This window comes from Daphnia carinata, chromosome 8 (assembly GCF_022539665.2).
Source record: "Daphnia carinata strain CSIRO-1 chromosome 8, CSIRO_AGI_Dcar_HiC_V3, whole genome shotgun sequence".
Taxonomy (NCBI): domain Eukaryota; kingdom Metazoa; phylum Arthropoda; class Branchiopoda; order Diplostraca; family Daphniidae; genus Daphnia; species Daphnia carinata.
Window position 1 is genome coordinate 7,854,052 of NC_081338.1, and position 23,787 is coordinate 7,877,838.

General features: G+C 37.8%; 6 protein-coding genes across 8 annotated transcripts; 1 reads left to right on the forward strand and 5 right to left on the reverse strand.

Moving 5' to 3' along the window:
- Positions 1–491: 491 nt before the first annotated feature.
- Positions 492–16,524, forward strand: LOC130700444 (long-chain-fatty-acid--CoA ligase 4-like). The gene is made up of 12 exons (XM_057522493.2): positions 492–501; positions 13,096–13,194; positions 13,386–13,518; positions 13,597–13,812; positions 13,877–14,197; positions 14,349–14,517; positions 14,615–14,752; positions 14,816–15,092; positions 15,156–15,346; positions 15,408–15,646; positions 15,711–15,900; positions 15,981–16,524. The coding sequence occupies exons 2-12, from the start codon at positions 13,187–13,189 to the stop codon at positions 16,223–16,225; spliced, it is 2,127 nt and encodes a 708-aa protein (XP_057378476.1). The 5' UTR covers positions 492–501; positions 13,096–13,186; the 3' UTR covers positions 16,226–16,524.
- Positions 3,141–5,243, reverse strand: LOC130700446 (dynein regulatory complex protein 9-like). Its single transcript, XM_057522496.2, has 6 exons — positions 4,979–5,243; positions 4,672–4,909; positions 4,351–4,557; positions 4,151–4,282; positions 3,987–4,076; positions 3,141–3,922 (listed from the first exon to the last, which is right to left on the reverse strand). Exons 1-6 carry the CDS (start codon positions 5,203–5,205, stop codon positions 3,773–3,775), a joined length of 1,044 nt encoding a protein of 347 aa, XP_057378479.1. The 5' UTR covers positions 5,206–5,243; the 3' UTR covers positions 3,141–3,772.
- On the reverse strand, positions 5,758–11,969 carry LOC130700443 (protein phtf-like). Of its 2 annotated transcripts, none has more exons than XM_057522492.2 (14): positions 11,946–11,969; positions 9,335–9,901; positions 8,608–9,262; positions 8,382–8,547; positions 8,223–8,322; positions 7,985–8,161; positions 7,893–7,917; positions 7,696–7,818; positions 7,348–7,507; positions 7,046–7,274; positions 6,864–6,959; positions 6,647–6,793; positions 6,473–6,568; positions 5,758–6,399 (listed from the first exon to the last, which is right to left on the reverse strand). In XM_057522492.2, exons 2-14 carry the CDS (start codon positions 9,830–9,832, stop codon positions 6,250–6,252), a joined length of 2,622 nt encoding a protein of 873 aa, XP_057378475.1. In that variant the 5' UTR covers positions 9,833–9,901; positions 11,946–11,969; the 3' UTR covers positions 5,758–6,249. The 2 variants fall into 2 exon arrangements, with proteins under 2 accessions (XP_057378475.1, XP_057378474.1); XM_057522491.2 differs by having other exon boundaries at positions 11,934–11,958.
- Positions 16,525–16,534: 10 nt separating the features above from the next.
- On the reverse strand, positions 16,535–17,561 carry LOC130700508 (deoxynucleoside kinase-like). Its single transcript, XM_057522559.2, has 4 exons — positions 17,406–17,561; positions 17,079–17,263; positions 16,858–16,976; positions 16,535–16,770 (listed from the first exon to the last, which is right to left on the reverse strand). The coding sequence occupies exons 1-4, from the start codon at positions 17,508–17,510 to the stop codon at positions 16,535–16,537; spliced, it is 645 nt and encodes a 214-aa protein (XP_057378542.1). The 5' UTR covers positions 17,511–17,561.
- A 168-nt stretch (positions 17,562–17,729) lies between these two features.
- On the reverse strand, positions 17,730–18,883 carry LOC130700450 (thymidine kinase 2, mitochondrial-like). Its single transcript, XM_057522500.2, has 5 exons — positions 18,799–18,883; positions 18,563–18,716; positions 18,322–18,500; positions 18,147–18,265; positions 17,730–18,034 (listed from the first exon to the last, which is right to left on the reverse strand). Exons 2-5 carry the CDS (start codon positions 18,683–18,685, stop codon positions 17,784–17,786), a joined length of 672 nt encoding a protein of 223 aa, XP_057378483.1. The 5' UTR covers positions 18,686–18,716; positions 18,799–18,883; the 3' UTR covers positions 17,730–17,783.
- Positions 18,884–19,434: 551 nt separating this feature from the next.
- On the reverse strand, positions 19,435–22,451 carry LOC130700448 (intraflagellar transport protein 46 homolog). Of its 2 annotated transcripts, none has more exons than XM_057522498.2 (8): positions 22,269–22,451; positions 21,957–22,105; positions 21,819–21,893; positions 21,096–21,249; positions 20,925–20,999; positions 19,859–19,968; positions 19,663–19,790; positions 19,435–19,572 (listed from the first exon to the last, which is right to left on the reverse strand). In XM_057522498.2, exons 1-8 carry the CDS (start codon positions 22,359–22,361, stop codon positions 19,478–19,480), a joined length of 879 nt encoding a protein of 292 aa, XP_057378481.1. In that variant the 5' UTR covers positions 22,362–22,451; the 3' UTR covers positions 19,435–19,477. The 2 variants fall into 2 exon arrangements, with proteins under 2 accessions (XP_057378481.1, XP_057378482.1); XM_057522499.2 differs by having other exon boundaries at positions 19,459–19,572; positions 21,957–22,078.
- Positions 22,452–23,787: the final 1,336 nt, after the last annotated feature.

The window sequence follows — 23,787 nt, forward strand, 5'->3', positions numbered from 1 at the left end:
TTCAAAGAAAATAATCTTTTTTTTTTCTTTGTTGTTCTTCCTTTTTTTCCCCCTCCTGTTGGGCTTTGCCTTCTTTTCTAACTCCGTGCCACCATGTCGTCTTTTGGCCATGCAGAATAATAATAATAACAGTTCAGTCGCCTATATAGCCGCATACGACATGTGGGCACATTAGACGTGTACGTACGCAGACTTTCACCAACTGCAACCAGCACGTTAAGATATACGAGAGCCTAAAGAGTCAACAATGAGGAGACAAGGGGAGTTGGCTGCTAAAAATCATCAAGGTGGATCTCGAATTCGGACGGTGGCTGGGCTTGTTGCACAGCCTGTAATGCAAAAACGGACCAGAGCGGGTTGCCGAATCGGCTTTCCGTGTGCTACGGTGAATGACGATGATGAGTGACACAATCACGCAGCCCAAAAAAAGACTCATCACGCGAACGGGAATCTCCTCTTACCGTGTTATCCGTAAAAATGACGCATCTACAGCTAGTTAACGTGAGCGTACGTATTATTTGTTTTTTACTTTCTTTCTTTCTTTCTTTCTTTCTTTCTCCCCCCTTCGTTTTGATCCAATGTTTGGTTGTTTGCCTTTTGCTAAACCGTCATGCGTTGTCTGTTGGTTTTATAAACCAACAAACAACGCACACGAGAGCCTAGCTCTCAACTTCGTTGATGTGCCTTTCAAGAAGACAAAATGATGAAGAAAAACAAAACAAAAACTTACATAAGACTTTTTTTGCTTGTGTTTTTTAGGTTCCCATGTCTCGCTCCCGCTGGTCTCTCGTTGCCTTTTCTGGAAAACGAAAATTATTTAGAAAAAACAAAAAAAAAAGAATAAACTTTCGTTGCTTCGCTAAATACTTGTCAGACATGATTAACCCTCCCACCCCGTTCGTCCACCTTTGCCATCACGGACCCATATCTTTGGCGCTGTATAAACGCAAAGAGTTTTGTACACTGTTTTTACTTGTCCTATACAACAAGAGCCTAGACTCTTTTTTTTCACGCGTGCGTCCTGTGAATTTAATTTCATTGTGAAAGAACAAATAAAAAAAAAAAGAAAAGAAAAGGGAGGCGTATAAGAAATCCTATGTAAGTGACGAACAACACACAGCCGCATTGTTTTGCGGTTGCTCTGTTGAAGGATTCATTGTAGAGCCGTGTGTGAGGGCAGAGCGACGGCGTGTTCGGTAGCTGACTGTTGTTAAATAGCAGCAACCTACATATTAGATAAAAAAAAAAGAGAGAAAACTCGACACTGATACGAGCCATGATATTATTCAGCACTTTTTTTTTTCCTGCAAAAGAAAGTCTACGAGCGGTTATGATAAAGTGTGCTCGTTCAGATGACAGTTGCAACGGACGTTGTTCATTGAATCAATATTCCGAGACAACGTTTGACTTTCTAGCACAACAAAAGCTATAGCTATAACGCATAATGCGCACCATTGCATTCCTTGAGGTTCTCTAATACCGAGAAGGGCAGTCAATCGCATTGGAATGCCGAAGTGCGACGGAGATTCAAAGAAACTGAGAGTCAAACATGAGAGAAAAAAGAAGGGAAAAAAAAAAGAATCGGGAACGGTTTTAAGGTCGACCTCCCATCCAGCGGTGTAATAATTACTTATGCCTACACCATCAATTAATACGGTGCACCAGCCACCAAAACGCACTTTGTTTCTATCTCTCCCCTCTCCATTCTCTTCCTACCACAGAAAATGTGTCTATACTATTATGTTTAGCTCTAAATGAGGCGAGCATACATAATCGTTCCGGCTTTGATCCATCGTCCAAATACAGCAATCGCTTTCGTATAGAAAAAAAAAAAAATTTTTAACGCCGCAAGTTGTAAGCAACAACGACCTTATATGCAGCAATTTTATTCGTTATTTATTTTTTGTTTAACTACCATTCAATTTTCTTTTTCTCTTTAACGATGTTGCGCTGTTTCTTATTTTATTTTAACCCTTTATTTTATTCCTTTACTTCTTTTTTTTTCCTGCTAGCGATGAAAACGACGATAGTCTGAAAGACAAGATCAGCCTCCGCACTTTTTGAACGGGGGGGGGGGGGGGGGGGAGAGAAGGGATGCGATGGTGCGACAGAAGACTCGATTTATTGCCCGTTGCAAGTGAGTCAGAAAAGCGGCATTGGCAAAACATGTTTTTTTAGGGCACCGTAGTCGCAGATGTAGCGGCTACCAAGGGCCATGCCAGCCGGACGATTGATGGCGTCAAATAAAAAAGGATAGAAAAATCCCTTTTTCTCTCTCTTCTCACAATACTTAAACTGTGCAACATCGTATATTCTCCGGCTATATATATATATTAGCGGCAGCCGTGACAGTGTGTGTGTATGTCCCGTCACGGCAGCCCCGACACTCACCTCACTCTCATGCAAATTTCGCCTTGGCCGGTTTCGAGAGAGAGAGAAAGAGTAGGGGAGTGAAAGATAACCTCGTCGAATTTTCACTTTTTCACGCACGTACAGATAAACACACACAGAGAAATTCAAAGGTAGACGCTACGGCTTCATTTTCCATTTATTTCCTTTGCTTTATCCGCAATCTTCCTTCTTTTTTTTTTTCTTTTCTTTAGCCGTAGAAAAGAAAAAAAAATGCCAAATAATACAGAAAGAGAGGGAATGATATAAAAGAATGAATCTGTTCATCCGCTCGCCGCCGGTGATGTCTCTTCCGCGTTCGTGTGTGATGGTGCGCACCGGAGGAATGAAGATTCTGCTCGACAATCAAGTTGAATTGATACGCGTTGCGTTACATACGACGCGTATGGCTTATTATACGCACGCTTGGCAGAATTTCAAAAGCGGTTACGCTCTGATGTCAGGTTAAAAAAAAGAGTCGCTGACGTATAAACAACAAGTGAACATGAAAAAAATTTCATACCGTCTCATTTACCTCCATTTTTCTTTCATTTGTTATGCGTTATTTTGCTTGAGCTTTCTTCTTTTTTTTTTTTTTTGAGTTTCAAATAGGGAAATATGTTATAGAATCGTAGACAATACACAGCAGTCGAAGGATGCTGCACGAATGTTTCGCCCTCGCCTGACCTGAAGAATTTTGCGAAAGACTTTTTGTTTTCTTTTTTCTCATTTCTCTTTGGCCGAGTCCTCCGTGTCCTTTGAAATAAAAGAGAGAAAAACAAACACCATCGGCTGTTAGCGGAGCCATAAGCAATAGCGTTCCTCAATAGATAAACTTTATCTGTGCGGGGACCGGCAGGCAAAGTGACGAGAGAGCCGGATGACTTTTGTTGTTGTCTATCTCGGTTGCTGCGAACGAAATAACCCGACCGGGATCGGCCCGGCCAACTGTTCCCCTTAAAAAAAATTGGGATTCCCACTTGCTGTAGCGATAACCATCGCACCAAAACATCGATCGTATAACATGTAGCGTGTGGGACATAAATTAAACTGACGCCCGTATAACACGACAACTAAAAACAAGATAGGAACAAAAAAAAAAAATGTTAACTGTAACACATCAACGGGCATGAAAAACACTATCAATACTGGTGTATAGGAAGCCAATCAATTCAAATCGAAATAAAAAAAATAAATAACACCTCACCTTGTAACACAAAATTTCGAAGACTCGATTCGTTTTTTTTATGAAAGAAAGAAAGGAAAAAACTTTGGGCCATGATTGCAAAGCCGACGATAGACATCTGCCCAAAAAAAAGTAAGGAAAAAGAAAGAGAGAGAGAGAGAGTCTATCGTCGAATGTAGCCCAGTTAATGCATTTGTTTCAAATCGCTTTCAAATGAACGACTTTTTTGTGCTGAGTATCTAGCTTTTGTACAAGCTGTTTTGGTTTTCTTTTGGAGGTCATTCTGTATCTAGCATAGTCCCGGCGAGCAAGGACACCTCTCCACCATGACTGAATTTTGATTACAACCTAAAAATTTGCATAAGAAGAAATTGAAAACGAGATACTTTGCGCCACAAAACTTGGCAGATACCATTGAGAATTTCGCGAATGCTAGGTTCTCCTCCTCTGCTAGTTGTTTTTCCTGTCGGTCTTGATTTACCAAAGTTTGCCTTTTGACGAGCTAGGATTTAAGCAAATAGTTATGTTTGTACAACAGTTAAGCTAAGAAAAATCATGATGAAAAATCTCAAATACCTCATCCGAAATAACGTTTACTTGTGATCTTATATCTCCATGCATTCGCAGTAGTTCATCTCTTTCTTGCGTTAACGCTTTGGAAAACGTTTGCCAATCATTCTGCATTGTCGATGCAGACAACGTAAGGTTCTAATGGTAAACGAAATAAGAAAAATGAAACGCAATGCGTCTGACTTTGTCAAAGGTATCGAACATACATCAATTTCACTGCAAAGTTTCATTTTTTCTTCAGTGTTTCGGTGGTTTTCCTGTTCAATATCCCTTTCTAATGCAGCAATTTTGTTTCCCCAATCTTCCTGTTCTGTGCGAAACTTTTCATTAAATGTTTTGACAAAATTTTCTTCCTGGTTTTCGCAGTGCACAAAGCTTTTAGAGGCAGATTCCGCTCGTCTATTTAACCCATCCTAGAAGAGAAAAAAAAATGTCAAGTACGGAGGACGGACTACCAACATGGCAGCCACAGACAAAAATTCAATGAGCAAAAACAAGGAACAGCGACGTGAGACCTACCGACATACCTTCAATTTACAGATATTTCCGTTTAAAACATTGCTCGTAGTAAAGAGCTTTGTTTTGTGGTTATCTATGATTTTTTTCTCATATTCGATTTTCGAGCAAACCTCTTGTTGCTTCTGCTTTTCGGAAATTTCCATTTCTTTAAGCAATTTCATCTCTGCAGTGTGTGCAGAGAGAGACAGTTTTGCATTTCCTGTAGCCTCACTCAGGGCATCCTTTAAAGTCTTTTCAATAATACAACTTTTCTCAATTTAAGAAAACAGCATGCAATTATTATGAAAAAGAGTATCCTTAATATATATGTTATACCTCCATCTGGAAAAATCGCTACTGGAACTTCCATTCCGAATGGTTTCGTGCAAAATAAGTTCATCTATAGCTCGATCGAAAACGATTTCAAGTGCAACTTTTAGCAAGCGTGTTTCTTCCATGGTTAACTGGAAATGTCTGTGGTCTTGTGTGATTTTGTTGACGACTGACGGCCAGGACCTTCCTAACGGAGGACAGTGATTGATCGATAAACCATCAGCACGCATGGTAACGACTTGTAAGGCGTTTGTTGAGCCGGTGGTTTGTTGTTTCAGAGAAAGTCATGGATTATTACTTTAAAAATCAAATTAAAATTACAGCTGTTGTAAACTAGGTGCAAACAAATTACTAAAATAAGGTACATCTGTCTATACTAATTAAGTGTGTCTAACTAAAACTTACGAATAGGTGCTACTTGCCCGTTTTGTCGAAAAAACGTGAAGTTCAAGCCAGCATGTGATCAAAAACGGGCCATTTTGTGAATTTTCGTGGCATTGGTATAGGCTTTTAAACACACACCTATCGCCTAAATTTAGGAACAGGCATCAAAACGGGAAACAAAGTGAGAAAACAATTGAAGTCTACTCAGTAGCTTGAATAAACATTAATATAGACAACAAAAAATCTTCAAAATGTAAAAGAATATTATTTTTTTTATTGCAGCAAACGGCGCATAATTGCGATCATTACCTTTCGAGATAAACATTTTCGCGCAACAGCTCCCCTATTTAAGCTCACGTTAAATTTCAGGTGAGAAAATACCTACGGTATGCATCGTATACCTCCAAAAAGTTTGTATTTTAGATATCTATTATGATTGATTACAAGAAACCAAACCGTGATTCGAGCTTTACCCAAGCTATTTCAAGGCCTTCAACATGTTTTTAAATCACACCTCAATTAAGTGTTACAGGTATTTTTTTTTTTTTATTTCGAGCGGATGTCATGGTTTTATTAAAGATCAAATTGCGGTTTTCAACCAAGCGGCATCACAGATCATTCTTTTAGAACATTAGCACTACTTAAGTTAGGAAAAGAGGATGAACACTTGTCTGCACTTACAGTTTGAATTTTTGATATTTATAAGAACTTATCTAATAAACTCTACGATTTCGTCAGGTGCGAAATGTAAAGCAATAAAGAGGGGTGTCTGACGAAAATCAACAGACAAAAATATGGCCCTGTCCGTTATTTTCAAAATACTTTTAGTTAATACATACGACTAACGTAGTTTACGTAGTTCACACGCTAGGAAATCTACAGTTCCCTAATTAGCGTATTTTTATTTTATGTAGCTTCAGTTTAAAACCTAGCATCTCCGACAAAACTCCAGAAAGCGCAGAAAGCACGACCACTTTCGTTAGGTTGTAGAGATAAGGATTGGCAGAAAGTCCAGATATTTTAAACGGACTCTCTAATTCCTAGGGAAGAAACCATAAAATGGTTGGATTATTATGCAAAATCATAGAAGATTGGTTGCATTTTTCTGCATACTTTCAGGAGATCTGCAGCTAATTTGAGTACATTATTTGCTAACATAAGTTCTTCCTTTTTGTCAGGTTTTTGCTCCATCTGTAGGTACAAGTTTATCTTTAAAAGAAGAAGAAAAAGAGAATGATTAGGAGATTAAAATATAAAACAAAGCTAACATAATGCTGAAATATTTACTTGTTCAGTTATCAGGACTGAGAGGTTGCGGTATTTTTTGTTGATTTTTGAACCAAGTGTCATAAACCGCAACAGAAAGACACCCAGTACTAGGCACCAACAGAGAACTTCTAAATTGTAAAGGGACTGATGCAGATATTGAGACTCCTAGAAATGCAACTTTTTACTACCGAGCCATTCGTCTTCAAATTACTGTTCGAAAAACGTTAAGACCTACCTTTAGTAATTCCATGCACAAAAAGGATACCAAACAAAGTGTGATGATAAAAGCGGCTGAAACTATGCAATCTACCGAACGCTGAGGGCCCCGTTTCTGGAATAATTGAATTTTCCTCGTTTAAGTTTGCCCCAATATAGCCATATATATATATATATAAATATATTTAAAATTCATATTACTTTCAGGTAAGACCGGACCGAAAGCCATGTTTTTATGTTACGAACTTTATTCAGACGAAAATGCGGTAGGTCTGAATTTCGTGCTCTTCGTGAAGAAGTAAGGTGAGAAAAGAGTTTAGCATAGAGAAATCGCTGCTTGAATGTTCTCTCAGCAACTGCCAGTAGAAACAGAAAGAACGTAGCCATTGCAAATCTTTCCAAGGCTGCTGTAACTACAATTATCTTATCCCTTAAACAAAACCCATAAATAGTCAATATTCGAAAAGAACTGCAGATATAACTTGAATTCTTTTTTTTTTTACCATCGGGACGATCCTAGAAGTACATTGCATATCAGGTTGGTACTATGAAGTGCTTTACGAAAAGAGCTTGGACGAAGTATGTCGAAAACTGCCGATCCTACCACGTTATTTATTCGATAAATGATGGGCAAAAGTGCAAAAATTCCAGCCATGACTAAACCTATTTCACAAGAAAGACAGTTATTTCCATAACTTCGATCCACACCTATGATTCGAGCTGTAGCTTCATTTAGAAGAGATATTAAAAATCTAAGTTCGGTAAATGTTATTCTATCTCAGTTCGTTAAATTGCATTCTGTTATTTAATCTTTTGTCTTAACGCTGGTAAATAGCATGGTTTAATCTTACCGCCACAGAGGTAATCCGTGCTTTCCGGCATGACATCCACCTTAGCTATGATGGCTGCTGCCACGTCTAAAACCGAGAGATCCACTTTCTTCATTTCCAGGCCTTCCCAAACTGTACAGCTTACTACACACCATAACAAATAGCTTTAGAATACCGTAATTTTTTCTTTTAAAGCTTAATTTATCTTCAAAACTGACCTTTATCCGATGAACTCAAGGTTGTCTAAGGAAACATATTGGAAAAAAGTTTAGTCGTACTAGGAATTATAAAAATCAGTGTGTCAACTCACTCCATGAGATTCCCACGAAAAAGCAACTTCTTCATTCCAATTTACATCCCCTACTACACTGGTAAATCGGTTCATTTCGTTTTCGTCCGATTCGGAACGAGATTCGGAGCTGTAAGAACATTCCTCTGAATTGGTCGTCACGCCTGTCCAATCCAGTGGGGTACTTGGCTCCGATAGCTGTAAAGGTACGCAATTGAAGTAAGCCTAGCATCGCTTGGATATATGACTACGGAAATACCTTATAGCTGGGAGAAGCAATTGAAGAGTGACCGTCAACGTCACTTTCGCAAGAACTCTGGTAGCTACTTTCTCTAGCCAATATAGAAGAATCGCATTGCCTGTACAAAAATCATGCTCTTTGATCGTCATTTTAGAAAACAATTGCCGTATCAAATACCTCTCATTGCTCATGATAGTTACACATTTAGGATTTCGGACCTGTGCTTCCGATTGCGTCTCTGGGTTGATGGCATAAGGCTGGTCAGCTTCTGGCGGTACCAATTTTAATGCAATGGAAGGTAAATTCCGTCTTTTCCGTAACTGCGGCTGAATAATTACACTGTCTGAAAATTCGTCATTAGATGTTGTTGGGCGGAAAATCATATTCTGATCTTTTGAGTTACCTTGTTTTTCGATAAACCCTTCAGAAAAGAGTATAGATTCGGCATGGCTTTCATGACTTTCGGGCTGCCAATCTTTATTTTGGTGAGTCGCCTCATCACTAGTAATTGTTTCTGAAAATTCAACAATGTCGGTAGAAATCGTATTGACCATTTTGTTTGACTGTACATTTTCTTCGTGTTCACAATCGCTTGAACTGGAATTATTTCCATGAAAGCTATCAAATCCCTCGTCTTCAACTGTCCCTCGATTTGGGACTGCAAGGCGCACTGGCCAGGAAAAAAACCAGGATTTTCTTTTAGATAGAATTGACTGCTGGTTTCTAGCCTTTCCTAACTGAGGAATTCTTAACGATGGCTGCAGGACCTGAGTAGAATCAAGTTGCAAAGACGAAGAACGTTGACCTAATTTGACTCGAGATGTTTGCCTCTCTTCTGAAAAAGAACGTTTCTTTATTTTCGGCTCGCATACGGTCTCGTCTGGTTTCTGATCACTATTTGACGACGGAAGTTGCGGTTCAGCATTTTCTAGAGATGACTTTGAATCAGAAGGAGTCGTTCCTATTCTCCGTCCGATCCTTCTTTTAGTTCGTTTCGTTCGTAACTTATTTTTGGGACGCCGAGGGGGTGGTTGAGTGTTGGCCTGCGTAGACACCATCTGAGAAAATGAAATACACATTTTTAAAGAGGCAATATAAAACAGAGTTGAAGATCCTTAAAATGGTATTACCTGTGAAAGAAGAAGACTGAGAATACCCATCATCAATACTGGAACCAGCACTTCTTCGGCAGAAACATCATGATACACTACATCTTGATTATCAGTTGTCTCATTGTGAAGTCGGAGATTTGATTCGCTTGCTGCTTGCGAAGGTTTTGTGAAGTATATAAACATATTAACCACTTGGAATCCATAGAGAACAATGAGCAACTGAAATACGCTGCAAGAAGTTTGCTGAATCCACCAGCGTCGGTGAAATGGTAAAAGAAGAAGCCGTAGAATACATAGCTGACTAATGTAGACTAAACCGTGTTTCGGTTTGGCTTTCGGGAAGGATGATCCACGAACTACGTCTAGGTCTATGTAGTCTAACTTAAGTTTGCCAGACTTTTTGAATACGTGCGGAAAGCCATTAAGAATGCGTTGTTCTACCGTCTCTTCCCAGATTTGTTTGTCGTAGGCACCGATTTTATGTTGGTACCAACTGAGTGCTTGATTTAAGGCCATAGTTCTTGATCAAGGCTTCATCTCTCAATTGCTGTAAGAATGACGTCTGTCCCAGGAAATGATGGTAATCTGCAAGAAATAATTATTTTAAAGATTAAAAGTCACAAATAAGAAAAGAGAAAAAACCAGATAAACTGCTAATTTTTATTTAAATGTTCCCTCCACAAAAAAACGTGTCTGACACAAGCTATTCTCACCATTTACATATTATATTTCTTGGTAAGTCCTGCCATATGAAAACAAAACAAAGGCCAAAAGTGGCATCAGTTGAAATTTGGAGATAGCCCTAGGATTATTTGTTACGAAACTTGTAAAAGAATCTTTCAGTGACGAAAGCCAATACAACTTTTCGGTCAGAAAGATTTACTGGAAAATATACGGAAGTTATTGCCACATTGAAGAAATTTTCAGTTTCGCCCAAAGAGCTCTACCTTTTGTTACACACCTTAAATTATTCTTCAGGTCCAAAAAATTTCTTAACATATTGGTATTTTCAAAAATCCAATACAAATTTAGGTCCCATTTACAATGTAAAAATTCTTTTTAGTCATACTGATTGAAGAACCATTTGTGTAATGGTGGAAAACTCAAATGGCTAAAACTTAAAATTAGTTTTTATGACAGGAGGATGCTGGAAAATTCAGACCACAATTGAAATAAAACTTTTGACTGAAAAATCGTGTTTGCTATATACAATTAAAGTATGCCTTATAGAGCAATATAATCTTCATTTCAGCAAAACGTATTAGGCAATAAGATTTTAGTAAGAAAAGAACTACTAGCTTCTATTTGTAATTACATTTAATAAAATTTTGCTATGATAAGAATCTATACATCTTGGCCAATATTAAAAGACATAGAAAGTGACGTAAAAACGCTTTTTGTCGTCAGCATAATAATTAATTTTATTAACTGAGGAGACCAAGATTTTCATACCTATCACAATTATCCAGAATCACAGAGAGTTTTAGCATATACAACAAAGACTTTTGGCACAAGACTAAATGGGGAAGGATGTGAGGTGTTGCTAAACAGTTAACTAACTATGGTTGGCATAAGCAACCATCGATTGTCTGCATATAAGTTTAAAAAAAGACTAGCACCACTACTTTAACCTACATGAAGGTAATTTTATATTCGTAAAAAATTGAAATAGTGTTTTTGCCAAACCAAATCGTGTCCTTCACAGCGCTCGACCCCACCTTATTTGTGTCGGTGATCGACCCTATTTTTGTCGGTAGTTTTAAATATTTTGTCCAGGTGTTTCGGTGCACTGGGCACCGTTTTTTTAAAAGTCGGAGTCAAGATTGGGCTAAAAAATGTCACAACCCTTGATCAGAAACCTCCATCACTTTGGTTGGTACCCTGTTTAGTCTGATATTTACTGGCCTTTGTTGTCATCTGGGATTCTTCAATTTTTGTTTCTGGGTATTATATAGCCATGAATATATATACACTATATATTGATAATATGACTATATATATATTCACGGCTCCGATATTATTTTTGCAAAATAAAATTTCGATTTTAGTTAAGGTTTAGCTGTTGAACTATAAAATATGGAATCACTAGCTTGTCACCAAAAAAGTTACCGTGTGACTGACGCAACTTAACACAGACAATTTCACTTCCGGTGCAGCGTATCAGCCCCGGTGCACAGGACGACATCGTCCCGCTAGAGAATTAACCTGCTCTGATCTGGCTCGATCAGCTGTTTGGGAGTTGGGTCGTGCGGTGCACCGGGGTGAAGCTGATCGAGACGAGCCCTAGTCCTTCAGTATTTTTCAACGTAATATCCTAGAAATCCATAAATACTGAAACTGAATAGATAAATAAGGGGAATATAATATTTATCACAAGTTTTACCACTCCTAGTCTCATGGGAAAAAATTAATATCTAGTTTTCCTTAACCCTGCCAGGAAAAACAATTAAAAATTTAGAAATCAAGAAAGAAAAAACATAAAGATCCACAAACCACTAGGAATGCCACCAGACATTATTCAGTAAGCAAACCAGTCCTTAATCAATAACCCCACCAAACAACAACTTCATCACAACATAAACAAGTTTTCAGCAATAATAAAAGAATCAAGATTGACCTGAAAAATCACCTGACAAATCCAGGACAAAGAAGGGATCCAGCAACAAACACAACACAGTCAATACGTCATCAACCAAACTGCACGACTGACTGCGATAACTAACATCATCGCCAACTATTGACACCGAGTACACCCCACGACCACCAGATGCTAGCTAGAACGACATGACTGTCATCAGTAACGTTGAATCTATCGCCGCGAAAGATGTCGTTGCATGGCGGCCTAAACTGTCGCTACCAAAGATTTCGGGCAACATTAGAATGTTTGTCCTTTACCACCATATCATATAGGTTTCCTTTCATCGTGGCAGCAAGTTCTAATATATAACATATTTGCAATATGTGACCGAACGTTTCGTACTGTACGTTTTACTGTTCATTTTCATTGTTTCATTTATTCCAGTGACATCACGCCTATCTCAACTTAATACCTAACCATTCAACGTTAAATATTTTTGAAGTTATCAATCATGAATTAAAATTTTAAAAAATGTGGAACCTAGCAGATCATGTGCAATAAAACCTACTATGTTTGTACGTCCGTTCCGCACATATATATGATAAGATATGCAAAATTTCGCATATCTTGCAAAGCGTACTCCAATGGAGACAATTATTTTGGTAGTTTGATATCAGGTGGCGCTAGGGCCCTGTGCGAGCTGTCAAAATCCGATCTCGTAGCTCCATAACACCGTTTCTCTCATTCCCCGCCAGGCGGCAGCATAGCTTTGACGAATAGCGCGTAGGTATAGCATCCCAGGTTGAGGGGGGGTGGGAGGGGGTGCTAGATAACATCCGAGGTTGAGGTGCGGGTACTGGATAACCTGTGAGGTTCAGATGATGGCTTATAGTTTGCGGGGGATAATAATGGTACTATAAACTTGCCATATTTACTAGATCACTAAACAAAACGTTATGGATATATACATTAAAATAAAGAATTTTGTATTTTTATTAATATTCATAAATATCACAATAATTGTTTAGGGATTTCAATGTTAGTGTACTATTACTGACATCTATATTTTGGCCTTAACCTCATTCTGTTGGCAGACCTTGGACGTGGCCTAAATAATAATAATCGTCTTTTCCGGCGGCTTCGCGTGGCCTTGTAAAAATATGATTACACCAGCTCTTTTCCACGTTGGTAGTTAGTATAGTACGTTAGTACTACACCCTAAACATTGTCGGAAGTAGTGATTTTCGTCAATGATATTTGAGCTGCCTCGTCAGTGGGATTGAGAACTAAGAATGACTAGGTACACCCATTATTTGTATTATCTCAATTTTTTATCTCATCATATCAACAAATGTCTTATGTTTTAAATGTTGCCAGTATATGTGTGGGGTACTGCAGATAAACATAGGTTTATTACAAGAGCTATACTGCTACTATTAGCTGCCCACAGTATTAAGCCACAAGTTTATGTTTCCATTTACTTTTTTCCAGTTTGAAACCAATAGAATCAGCCATTCTTCTGTTGATACGATGTATCATTAGTATCTACACCTTCATAACATGGCCCATATATTTTGTACTTCAGAAACCATGGAAAATCAAAGCAAACCGCAGCAGGTTAAGGGTAAATAATATACCTCTTATGATCCAATAAAATGTATTCGACTTTTCAGACAGCAAACAATTGGTTGTGTGAGTACAGGCAGTCTCATTGACACATGGAGATGATTTCATTTTATACAGGAGTGTTACTGAAATCAGTGATGTTCACGTCAGATTCATTCAAGATAAAATTGATACAATGGAAAAAGTCTTCAGATTTGCTGTACGTCAACATGGCCAAAAATGTGCACTTGGAACCAGAGAAATTCTTGCAGAAGAGGATGAAATGCAGCCTAATGGCAGGATGTTCAAGAAAGTATTTTTCTTGTTTTTCACGTAACTAAGTGGAACTCTAAAGCATGTATAATTTTTTATTAAAGTTCTTGTTGGGAGATTTCCAATGGCGAACTTTTACTGAAACAGATAGTGAAGCAGAAAGCTTTGGCCGTGGTTTACGAGAATTGGGATTGAGATCCCGAGACAATGTTGTTGTATTTGCAGAAACAAGGGCAGAATGGTTAATTTCTGCCAGTGGATGTATGAAGCAGAATATGCCAATAGTGACACTTTATGCTACTCTTGGAGATGATGCCATCATTCATGGTATTAATGAAACAGAAGTATCCTGTGTCATCACATCTCAAGAGCTGCTACCCAAATTCAAGAACATTCTTCCTTGCACACCAACTGTCACACTTCTGGTAAGAAAGAATGCAGTATGTTATAAGTAAACAAAAAATGTATAAATAAATAATAGGAAAAAAAAACAAAAATAATTTTTTTAATAGAGGTATGCAAATGAGAAATAATAATAGCAATGCTGTAAAAACCCGTAAACTTTTATTTTTGCAGATTGTTATGGAAGATCCGCTCAAGCCTCTAGATCTAAATGGTTATGGCGATACAGTTGCAGTTCTACCTTACCAAGAAGTTATTCGGCTCGGTGATCTTTCAAGCAAATCAGGAATGTTACCAAAGCCAGACGACACAGCAATTATCATGTACACTAGTGGATCAACCGGTAAAAAAAAAAAAAAAAAAAAAAAAAAAAAAAAAAAAAAATTATGCATGTGTCACTTTGTGGACATCGTTTAAAAAAAGATCTTCCAATTACATAGGCTCTCCAAAGGGAGTAATTATGAGTCATCAAAATGTCGTCAACGCTATGTTGGGTTACACAAACGTTACCACTTTCTACGAGAACGACGTTTACATGGCATACCTCCCATTAGCTCATGTGTTAGAACTAATTTCAGGTTCGTTGAAATGCATTCAAATTTTTGAAGTAGGAATGTATAGTTTCACATTTTAACATACAGAAAGCATATGGATGTTGTTTGGAATTCCAATTGGCTATTCGACTCCACTTACAATGACAGATAAGTCTAGCAAAATTAAACGAGGCAGTCAGGGGGACGCAACCGTTCTTCGTCCTACAATTATCGCCAGTGTGCCTCTAATTCTTGATCGTATTCACAAAAGCATTCAAGAAAAAATTGATGGAGGTCCTGCCATTACAAGAGCTCTTTTCAATTTAGCTATGGAGTACAAAAATGATTGGACTGATCGCGGATACGAAACTCCCATCATCAATACGTAGTTCTAATGCTAAAATTGAAAGGTCAAAGGAAAATGCTATAATTAATCCTTCTTTCCAAGGACATTGTTTAAACCAATCCGAGCCCTACTTGGAGGACGCCTAAGATTTGTTCTATCTGGTGGAGCTCCTTTAGCTCCGGAGACGCACAAGTCTTTGAAGACTACGCTTTGCTGCCCTGTTTTGCAAGGGTACGGCCTGACCGAAACTTGCGCGGCTACAACAGTTATGGATCTTGATGATAATTCATTAGGTAGTTAATTATTGAAACATCTGTGGCAGCCTGCATATTAAACTAACGTGTCTGTTCGAAGGCAAAACTGGAGGACCCCTCACGTGCTGTGATGTCAAATTAGTTTCTTGGGAAGAGGGGAATTATAGAATCAAAGACTGGCCCAATCCACGCGGAGAAATCCATATTGGAGGAACAAACGTTGCTGTTGGTTACTATAAACAACCAGAAAAGACGAAAGAAGAGTTCTACGACGAGAACGGAAGACATTGGTTTCGCACGGGAGATATTGGAGAATTTACTCAGGAAGGGTTTCTTCAAGTAATTCTGCCACTGTACGTTTAAAAATTAAGTCTGTTACTTATTTATTTAATTGGTAATCAAGATCATCGACCGCAAAAAAGATTTGGTCAAGCTACAGTATGGTGAATATGTATCGCTGGGCAAAGTAGAAACTCAAATGAAGATAAACCCATTGGTTGAGAACATCTGCATTTATGCCGATCCAACGAAATTGTTTCCTGTGGCATTGTTGGTGCCAAATTTTGATCATTTGAAGAGTCTAGCGGAAAAAAGTGCGTTTTTTAAATAATTTTCCCGTTTGAAAACATTTCTGTGTTGTTCTTCATTGCATTTAAAACTATTTCTTTGTTAGATGGCATTGAACGAAGCACAATTGAAGAGCTGTGCAGTCACCCGGAAATGACGAAGTTGGTTCTTGGAGAACTGCAGAAACACGCAGTGAAATGCCGACTACAAAAATTCGAAATTCCTCAAGCTCTCACACTTATCCCAGAAGTTTGGACGCCTGACTCGGGACTCGTTACTGCGGCATTCAAATTAAAACGAAAATCCGTCCAAGATCGATATAAAGCGTCAATCGATCGAATGTACTCCTAACATTGATCGTTGCTAATATGACAAAGCATTCGTTTGTTAGCAGTTATGGTATTTTAGTGGGCCTTTGATTCGGGAAATTGTAAATTGTTAAATTTCTCCAATTGTAGTAGTACGTACTGGGCTAAAATCCAATTTTTCTTAAGGAATACATTGGCATTAGAGAACCAGACATAATGGGATCTTAGACTCACAAAAAAAAAATGCAAAACACAAAACAATTCATAACTAGGCCTACTGTTTTAACTAGGTACGACATTATGTATTGAAACCAAAGGAATATATCCCGGCACTACTCTTTATCCCTAAACGTTACTCACTCAAAATATTATGTTGCATTAAGTGAGACATTATCAGCTGCTGAACAGTGTTCACGTCGTTATTCGCATCGATAACGACACATTTGAAGCCAGACGCACCACTTGTAATCCAAGTTTCATACTTATTATGAATGTTTCTAATTTGATCAAAATTCACGCCAGTCTCTTCAACGCGATTTCTAGTTTTAATCCTATTAAACGCCACATCAGGAGATGTTCGGAGATAAACTGCATTGATTGGAAAAAAAAAGTTTCCCTAGTACCATATTTTACTAGTAACTAAGACCGTCCGAATTAGTATAAAAAATAACTTACCGATTAAATCCAGTCGTGTACAGGGCTCACACTCCAAGTATTGGAACCATTTTGCCAAAATGGCAAATTCGATTTCTTCAAGATGTTTCATTTCTTTCGCCATTTCCAAAAAGCAATACCTATAGTGGTGTTCGTTAGTATTCTTCGTTGCATTAACACTGGCCGAACAGGAATTGTCCCACTCAGACTAGAATTTTGCAATGTCTATAAAAATATCCCACCTGTTGCTGTGCAACGATCTTTCTATGAACCTGGTGGCTCTTGGGTTGTGCACCCTTCCGCTATACATTTTTATACGGCTCAGTTGAACGACACTCTGAAACGCAAAGCTCCATCGCTTAGGATCGGAATAACGAAGGTCGAGCAGATTTTGTCCCGAAAAATTTCTCCAATCTTCTATCGGTTCCTATATGAATTTTTGAAAAAGGAATGAAAATTGTTAAGAATCACAGACCGTTTTTGCCATTGATGGAACACAGTGCATGAGCTGCAGTTCCCAGGTTGAAGTTATTAAAGTTCCCCCTTAAACTAGATTACAGAAATAAAACCTCGCAAATTAGCACGCTAGGAAACGTCGAAAGCCATTGAAGGACCTGCGATTTTCCACAACCAGTGTTACCCTCGATTGCAACAATGCGACTTGTTTTGTTCATGATAAGAATAATAAGAATAATGTGGCAGGCTAGTAACGTTGTTACAACGATCTTTTTCTGGCGATATTCGTTTTATTTACTAATATCTATACCAGAATTACCAATCGCTTCTTTTTTTTTTGCAATATGGTTTTTTTTAAATGTAATTTGATGCAAACGAATAGCTAAGGAGTCTGTTACATAATTAAGCAACAATTCACTTAACCAAACAAAAAGCAAGCATTTCTCACTTTTATCCACTTGTGCGATTTGGTCGAAAATGAAAATTAAGGTTCACCGATAGGTGCCCAAAATTTTATCACGGTTTTCCTCACAAACTTTGAAGATATCTTCTAATGGACGATTGGCATCTAGAATTAAAACAGGTGCCAGGCTCTGGGCTTTGTTTTGCCCATCGCCAACTAGCCAGGTTTCATAGCAATCATGAACCAGGTGAATGTATGATAGTGGAATTTCCTTTTCTTCCGGTCTTTGACGCTTCGTCATCCTTTCATGCGCGACTTCTGGCTTTGTTCTCAGGTAAACTTTATGGAACCAATTCACACCGTACCGACGATAAGAATCAGATAAATAAATAACATGGCAACCAATCCAAGGAAGCAGAATTAATAAGAAAGCATAAAATAGTTAATTTACCAATGAGATCTAATCCTATATCAGCCTTTTGTTCCAACCATTCATACCATTTTGTCAAGACTACATATTCAGGTGGAGAGAGAGCTCCCATTTGCTTCCCAATCTCAAGGAAACAAAATCTTCAAAAAATTTATGAGTAAAGTGTTTCATACAACCATATAAAAGAGAATCAGACCTGTTATTTTGAAGTGATCTTTCAATCATTTTTACGTTTGCATTTGTGGGTTGTAATATAATGTTCAAGCGTGAAAGTTGTACAGTGGATTGAAAGGCGAAACTCCATTTTTCTGGATCATGATACAACAGGGCAAGCAAATTATGACCACCAACATCACACCAATCTGAAACAGGTTCCTAAAGTAAAGGTAATTATGTGTGAGGAAAATGACAGAATTATGTGTTATTAATAAAATTACAGAAAATGTTTTTACTCCAGGGTATGACTGAAAATATTTTAAAAATGAAGACTTCCCACTGCCAATGTTTCCTTCAACAGAAACAACAAATGGTCTTTGGAATTTTCTATTTTGAGAAGCCATTGTCAAGTGTAAATTCAAATATCTAAACAGCCTTTAAAGGAATATGAAATAATTGCACATCAAGGCATGACGTGGCAGATAGGAGGATTACCAAAAGAATAGTCTGTTTGTACCTGACAAGCTCCACTTTAAAAAATTCGATTGCCCAAGTCTTGACCGCGAATTTAGTGGTCAAAACAGCCAAAGCAGTGTGGGAATCTCCTGCCATCTGCTTAACAGCTGATAGCCTGATACTATAGACTGTTTTGGCGCCAGAGGGGGTCGAGCATTTCCCATCATACGATTTTCATTTTCTTCTTTTTCTCCTCCTCCATCTTCTTCTTCTTCTAATTGCTTGGTTATTCCATCATCCATCCACATGTCCTTTTTTTTAGAATGATCATTTTCCTTTCCCTCCGTACGTGTTTTATTTAATAATAAACAAGTAAAATACATTGGAAGATATAGGCTATAATGATATAAGCTGAGATGTAGCTATAAATAAAATATGTATACTATTCACTGTGTACCCTTGTCTATTTACGCTCTCGGTACACAATAGAATTGTTAGGCCTAAAAGAAATTAATATTCATGAATTTCTTGAGAACACGGTGATATGCATAACAGTTTTTGCACAATGTTTTGTGGTTGGCGTGCAATAATGAGCAAATTCAACTATTGTTGCATATGGTGTCATTCATTTTATTAAAATACTGCAAACAGCTTCTATGAAGTATACACTGATCATTATTTGCTTAGAGGATATTGAGGCTTAACTAATTATTAACAAGGCCAAGTTATACATCAAAGGTTTACTTCTGTAAGCGTCCCATTTCAGAATAAAGGGTAAGCAACAGATGCACAGAATGCAATCGATGTCCAGGATACACAGGTATATCTAACAAACCTGAATAAAAAACTTTGACGTAAATTTTGAAATAAAAGGAAATTCACAAAAGAAAAAAAAGTAAACATAAACAAAGAATAATTTCCTTACCACAAGCAACATCAGTATAGAAATTTAAATCACAATTTAAATTCGCTGGAAGTATTTTGTCTTCACTAAGAATGTCTTCCACATCTGGATTCCATTCTTGTAGTAACGTATCTATATCAGGTAAGGGTCTATTTTTGGACCAAATTAGTATACGTATCAAATCGAAATCACTGATAGCTATAAATGAGCACCCAACTTGTTATAGTTCACTGTCGGCAACGGCTTGGAGCGATGTAATTCATTTATATCCTTGATCCATTTCTCAATTGCTTTAACTTTATTTCCTTCTTCTATAGTTCTTGCAACCTTTAAATAATAAATTACAGCATTATGTCATTATTTGAAAATTGAAACAGCATAATCGAAAGAGCAACATATAGTTATAGCTAAAATACTGTATCACACTCTGTAATTTCATGGAAAACATTTACAATTCTCCTCTAGATTTTTTATATTATTTAACCAGCTTTGTCACAGACGTTTTTTGGAGATTAGCGATCACAGAGTCTCAGCTCATATTTGGCTCCAGCGTAAAACGGTTTGAGCTGAAGCATACATCAAATACTATACTCACGGCGGAGTTGATACACCCAATTCCTCGACTTGTGCGTGAAAGGCTACGTAGATACAACAAATCAGCTTTTATAGCTGAAGACTAGTGCCGGTAGGTCATATGAGATAATGTAAGAAAAACTGCGTTTACGTGAGAAAGCTACTAGCCCTAAGAGGCACGCCAATGCTAAAGGTAAGACTCCCTCAGACAGCGCCAAAAGGGCACAACAACCGATAGAGGTGGTTGGACGGGAACTCTTTCAACTTCAAACTTGCTATTAGTACCTAGAGGCTGGCGTGTAATATTTTTATTATTCAACTATTGGATCTCTAAAGAAGACGACGTAATCAGTTTTGTTTAAAAAGATTTTGAAGACTCTGGTAAAACAAGCTGAGGCGGGAAAATTATGGTAAGCTAACAGAGAAGAGAGGGAGGCGGATAATAGTTGCGCTAAATTCATAGAGATTTTCTGACAAATCAACCAACGTACAGTATATAATTGTGAAGAGTGCAACTGCTTTTTTTTGGTAGGACAAATCGAATTTTTGAAATACCGGAGCCAGCACCATAGGTATTTCACAGGCTATGCCCCGCCAAACTACGTTGTACTAGAGAACGTTATGAATGCACCGCTTTAGATTTCAACACTTTGCAACGTAACTTAATTAACAGCCCATGCAATAAAAAGAAGCGATCAATTTAAATTTACCGTTTTCTTTGCCGAGCTCTGCTTATAAATAGATCGGAGACGAAGGTCCAAAACCGATGGGTCACTTTGATTGAGCTAAGTCCAGGAAAAAAGGAAAGAAAGGAAAACAGCAATAACAAAAAGTGGAATAGAGAATTTGTTTCCGTGAAAGGGTTGCGCAAATCCAAATACCGAAGGCTCGTCAATTAGAGCTAACCCAAGGAACTCAGTGTTTCCATCTGGGCGATCGATTTTCAGAAATGCATCAGGATCTCCAACAGCTGGAATGAATTCTGGTAGGAATGGCTTCAACTTGGTTTCCATTTCTAAGATTTGTGGGCGATATCTATTGTAAATATAAAGATTTGGCTATAAATCGGATGGGAAACTAACTTTGTACGGCTACTTTCTTTTCCCATCAGGAAAAAAAAAATTCCACTAAAGCCCGAATCAAACGTTAGCTATTGTGTCTCCAAGTTAAAGGTGGATGCCTCTCAGTGTTCTTTCTCATACTCATTGTCATCCTATGCTCGAACCTGAGCTTTCTCACTTTGCCAATGTCGAGATGGGTCTAGTAGTATGTTATATGAACATTCTAGGCTATTTCATTAAGGGAAATTGTATTGTTGCCATCAACGTGTTTAGTAGTTGTACTGCAGCTATAACAATTTTTCCTGAAGAACTGGCTGATATTTCGCGATATTAATAAGTTGCCTAATAAACGAGGACAATAATTAACCTATTATTGTCCTCGTTTATTACGCTAAATCGGTTTTCCTGCTTGAACTTTCTTTATTCATCAAAAACCGTTTTCTCTTTAGCGATCCGTTCAACAAATGTGCGACAAATCTGCTGACTCATTTAATTGTTTTTATGAAAATCCAAATTATAAAATAGGATTTTAAGACAACCTACTTTGTTATGAAGTGGAAGAGCTCCCTTATTTGGAAAGGGACGTTAACACCGTTGAACTCGATCGGATCGTACAAGCTAATATAAAAAATTTAATCAAAAATAAATATCGTAAAAAGAAAACTGAAACCATTTGTTTACTTTGCAATACTTTCGTCCATTTCTTCTTCATGTTGTAAGGTATCCATTTCCGTTTCGTCTTTGGCGTGAAAGATTTCCTCGTTGAATGTCTCGGTTAATGTGTCTGAATCGGCCCTTAAGTCCTGGGACATGAAGCCAGTTTCGCTTTTCTATTAAAGGGTATCGGAAGGTGTACAAGAAAAGGTCAACAAGATAGACAGCTAATTGGTTGACAAATTGCTACGATCGGACGTTTGACGAACAAATACGAAAGGTGTATCGATGAGCAGCCAAGACGAAAAGCGAGTGAAAAAGTTGACAGGTATATAGTACCTTTTGTGGTGGATCTTCAGCATCACTCCATTCTTCCATTTCTTGCTCATCCTCAACTTTTTTTTCTTCTACGTGCGATTCAATTTCAGCCATTTCCCTATTAATAACAGTACAGAACTACCGTACGAAACGGAATTTGCTTTCCAAGCGCTTCAGCTTTAGCTTCTGGGCTTGTTATGGTTTGATCTCCATGGAAACGAAAACGTTACTCAACAGTGCCCCAAGAGTGGCGCAAATTCCACGCATCCTTAACACCTAAAGTTTATCGAAAAAACAACCAAAAATATTTTGTTTGTTTCTGGTACATCAGGAGAAAAAAAAATCTAGACTTAAAATGTGTAACACGAAGAAATTGAAAATTTACGTAATCTTGCTGGTTTAATAGAAACCGTGAAACCCTAAAACGCTAAAATGTGTCAATCCTATATTTTATTTACGCCCGTTTAAATCTATTAATTTTGACTCAATCAATAATGGCGTCTACGAAGTTGCACGAAAGATGTTTCACACACAACAACAATTTAAAAAAAAAAAAAAATCAAATGAACATGAAATAAACCTAATAAATGCGGATAGAGAAATTTCCTACTAAAGAAAAGTGACATCAATAAGAATCAGCGAAAAATAGCTTGGGCCAGCTTGGACCCAACCTAACCGTAGTTTTTCGGTATAATATTTTAGGCTACATTGGAGCTTGAAAAATGGCTTTTTCTACGTATACACCTTACCGCTGGCCTACCTAACACTGAAACCGGAAACATTAGTCAAGTAGAAGGAAAGTTTTGTTCTATGCCGGAGGCAATATGATGATTCACGCGACTCGCCTCATATTACGTCATGATGCCGTTCTGGGATATAAGGATGTATCTAATGCAGTTTTTACCGTCTTCTTGAAAATAAAGTAGCCAAAAATCTGGCAATGACGTCAAGCTTACTTTAAAACAACCAATATATACTGAGAAAGACAATATCCGGGTATGCGTGTGCCCCCGTCTGCGACTTTAAAACAAATGATCAGCTGGCATATTTTTCAACTTACTCGTTTGATGGCTTGCTGTTCCATAGGCTTGTCGGGAGTCCAGGATGCAGCGTGTGCTGAAAAAATCAATGGGTGGCTCACGGATCCTCTATTTGCTTGTGGCTTACTGTATTAACGAATAAAATAGGGTCTACTTTCCATATTGCTCATACAACGGTAATGCGTTTTCGTAATGACAAAATGGGAAACATAGTACCGCATAGAACTTTGGTTTTTAACGATTTTTTTAAACCATGCTGCTATAACCGATTGCAGATAGGGTTCTTTCATTCAATAGATTGTTTCCCTGCGGTAAAAAAAAAACCATAACCGTTTCCGCTTCAACTTCAAAATGCAGCATAATGCATAACATTGCTGATGTGAGGCCTAGGCTAATAATTTATGCTTTTCAGTCGTAACTCTGTTCTGGTAGTGCGCTAATTTTTTGCAGTTTACTATAAGAATAAAAACCAATTAATCCGTTTAGACTATTCCCCGTAA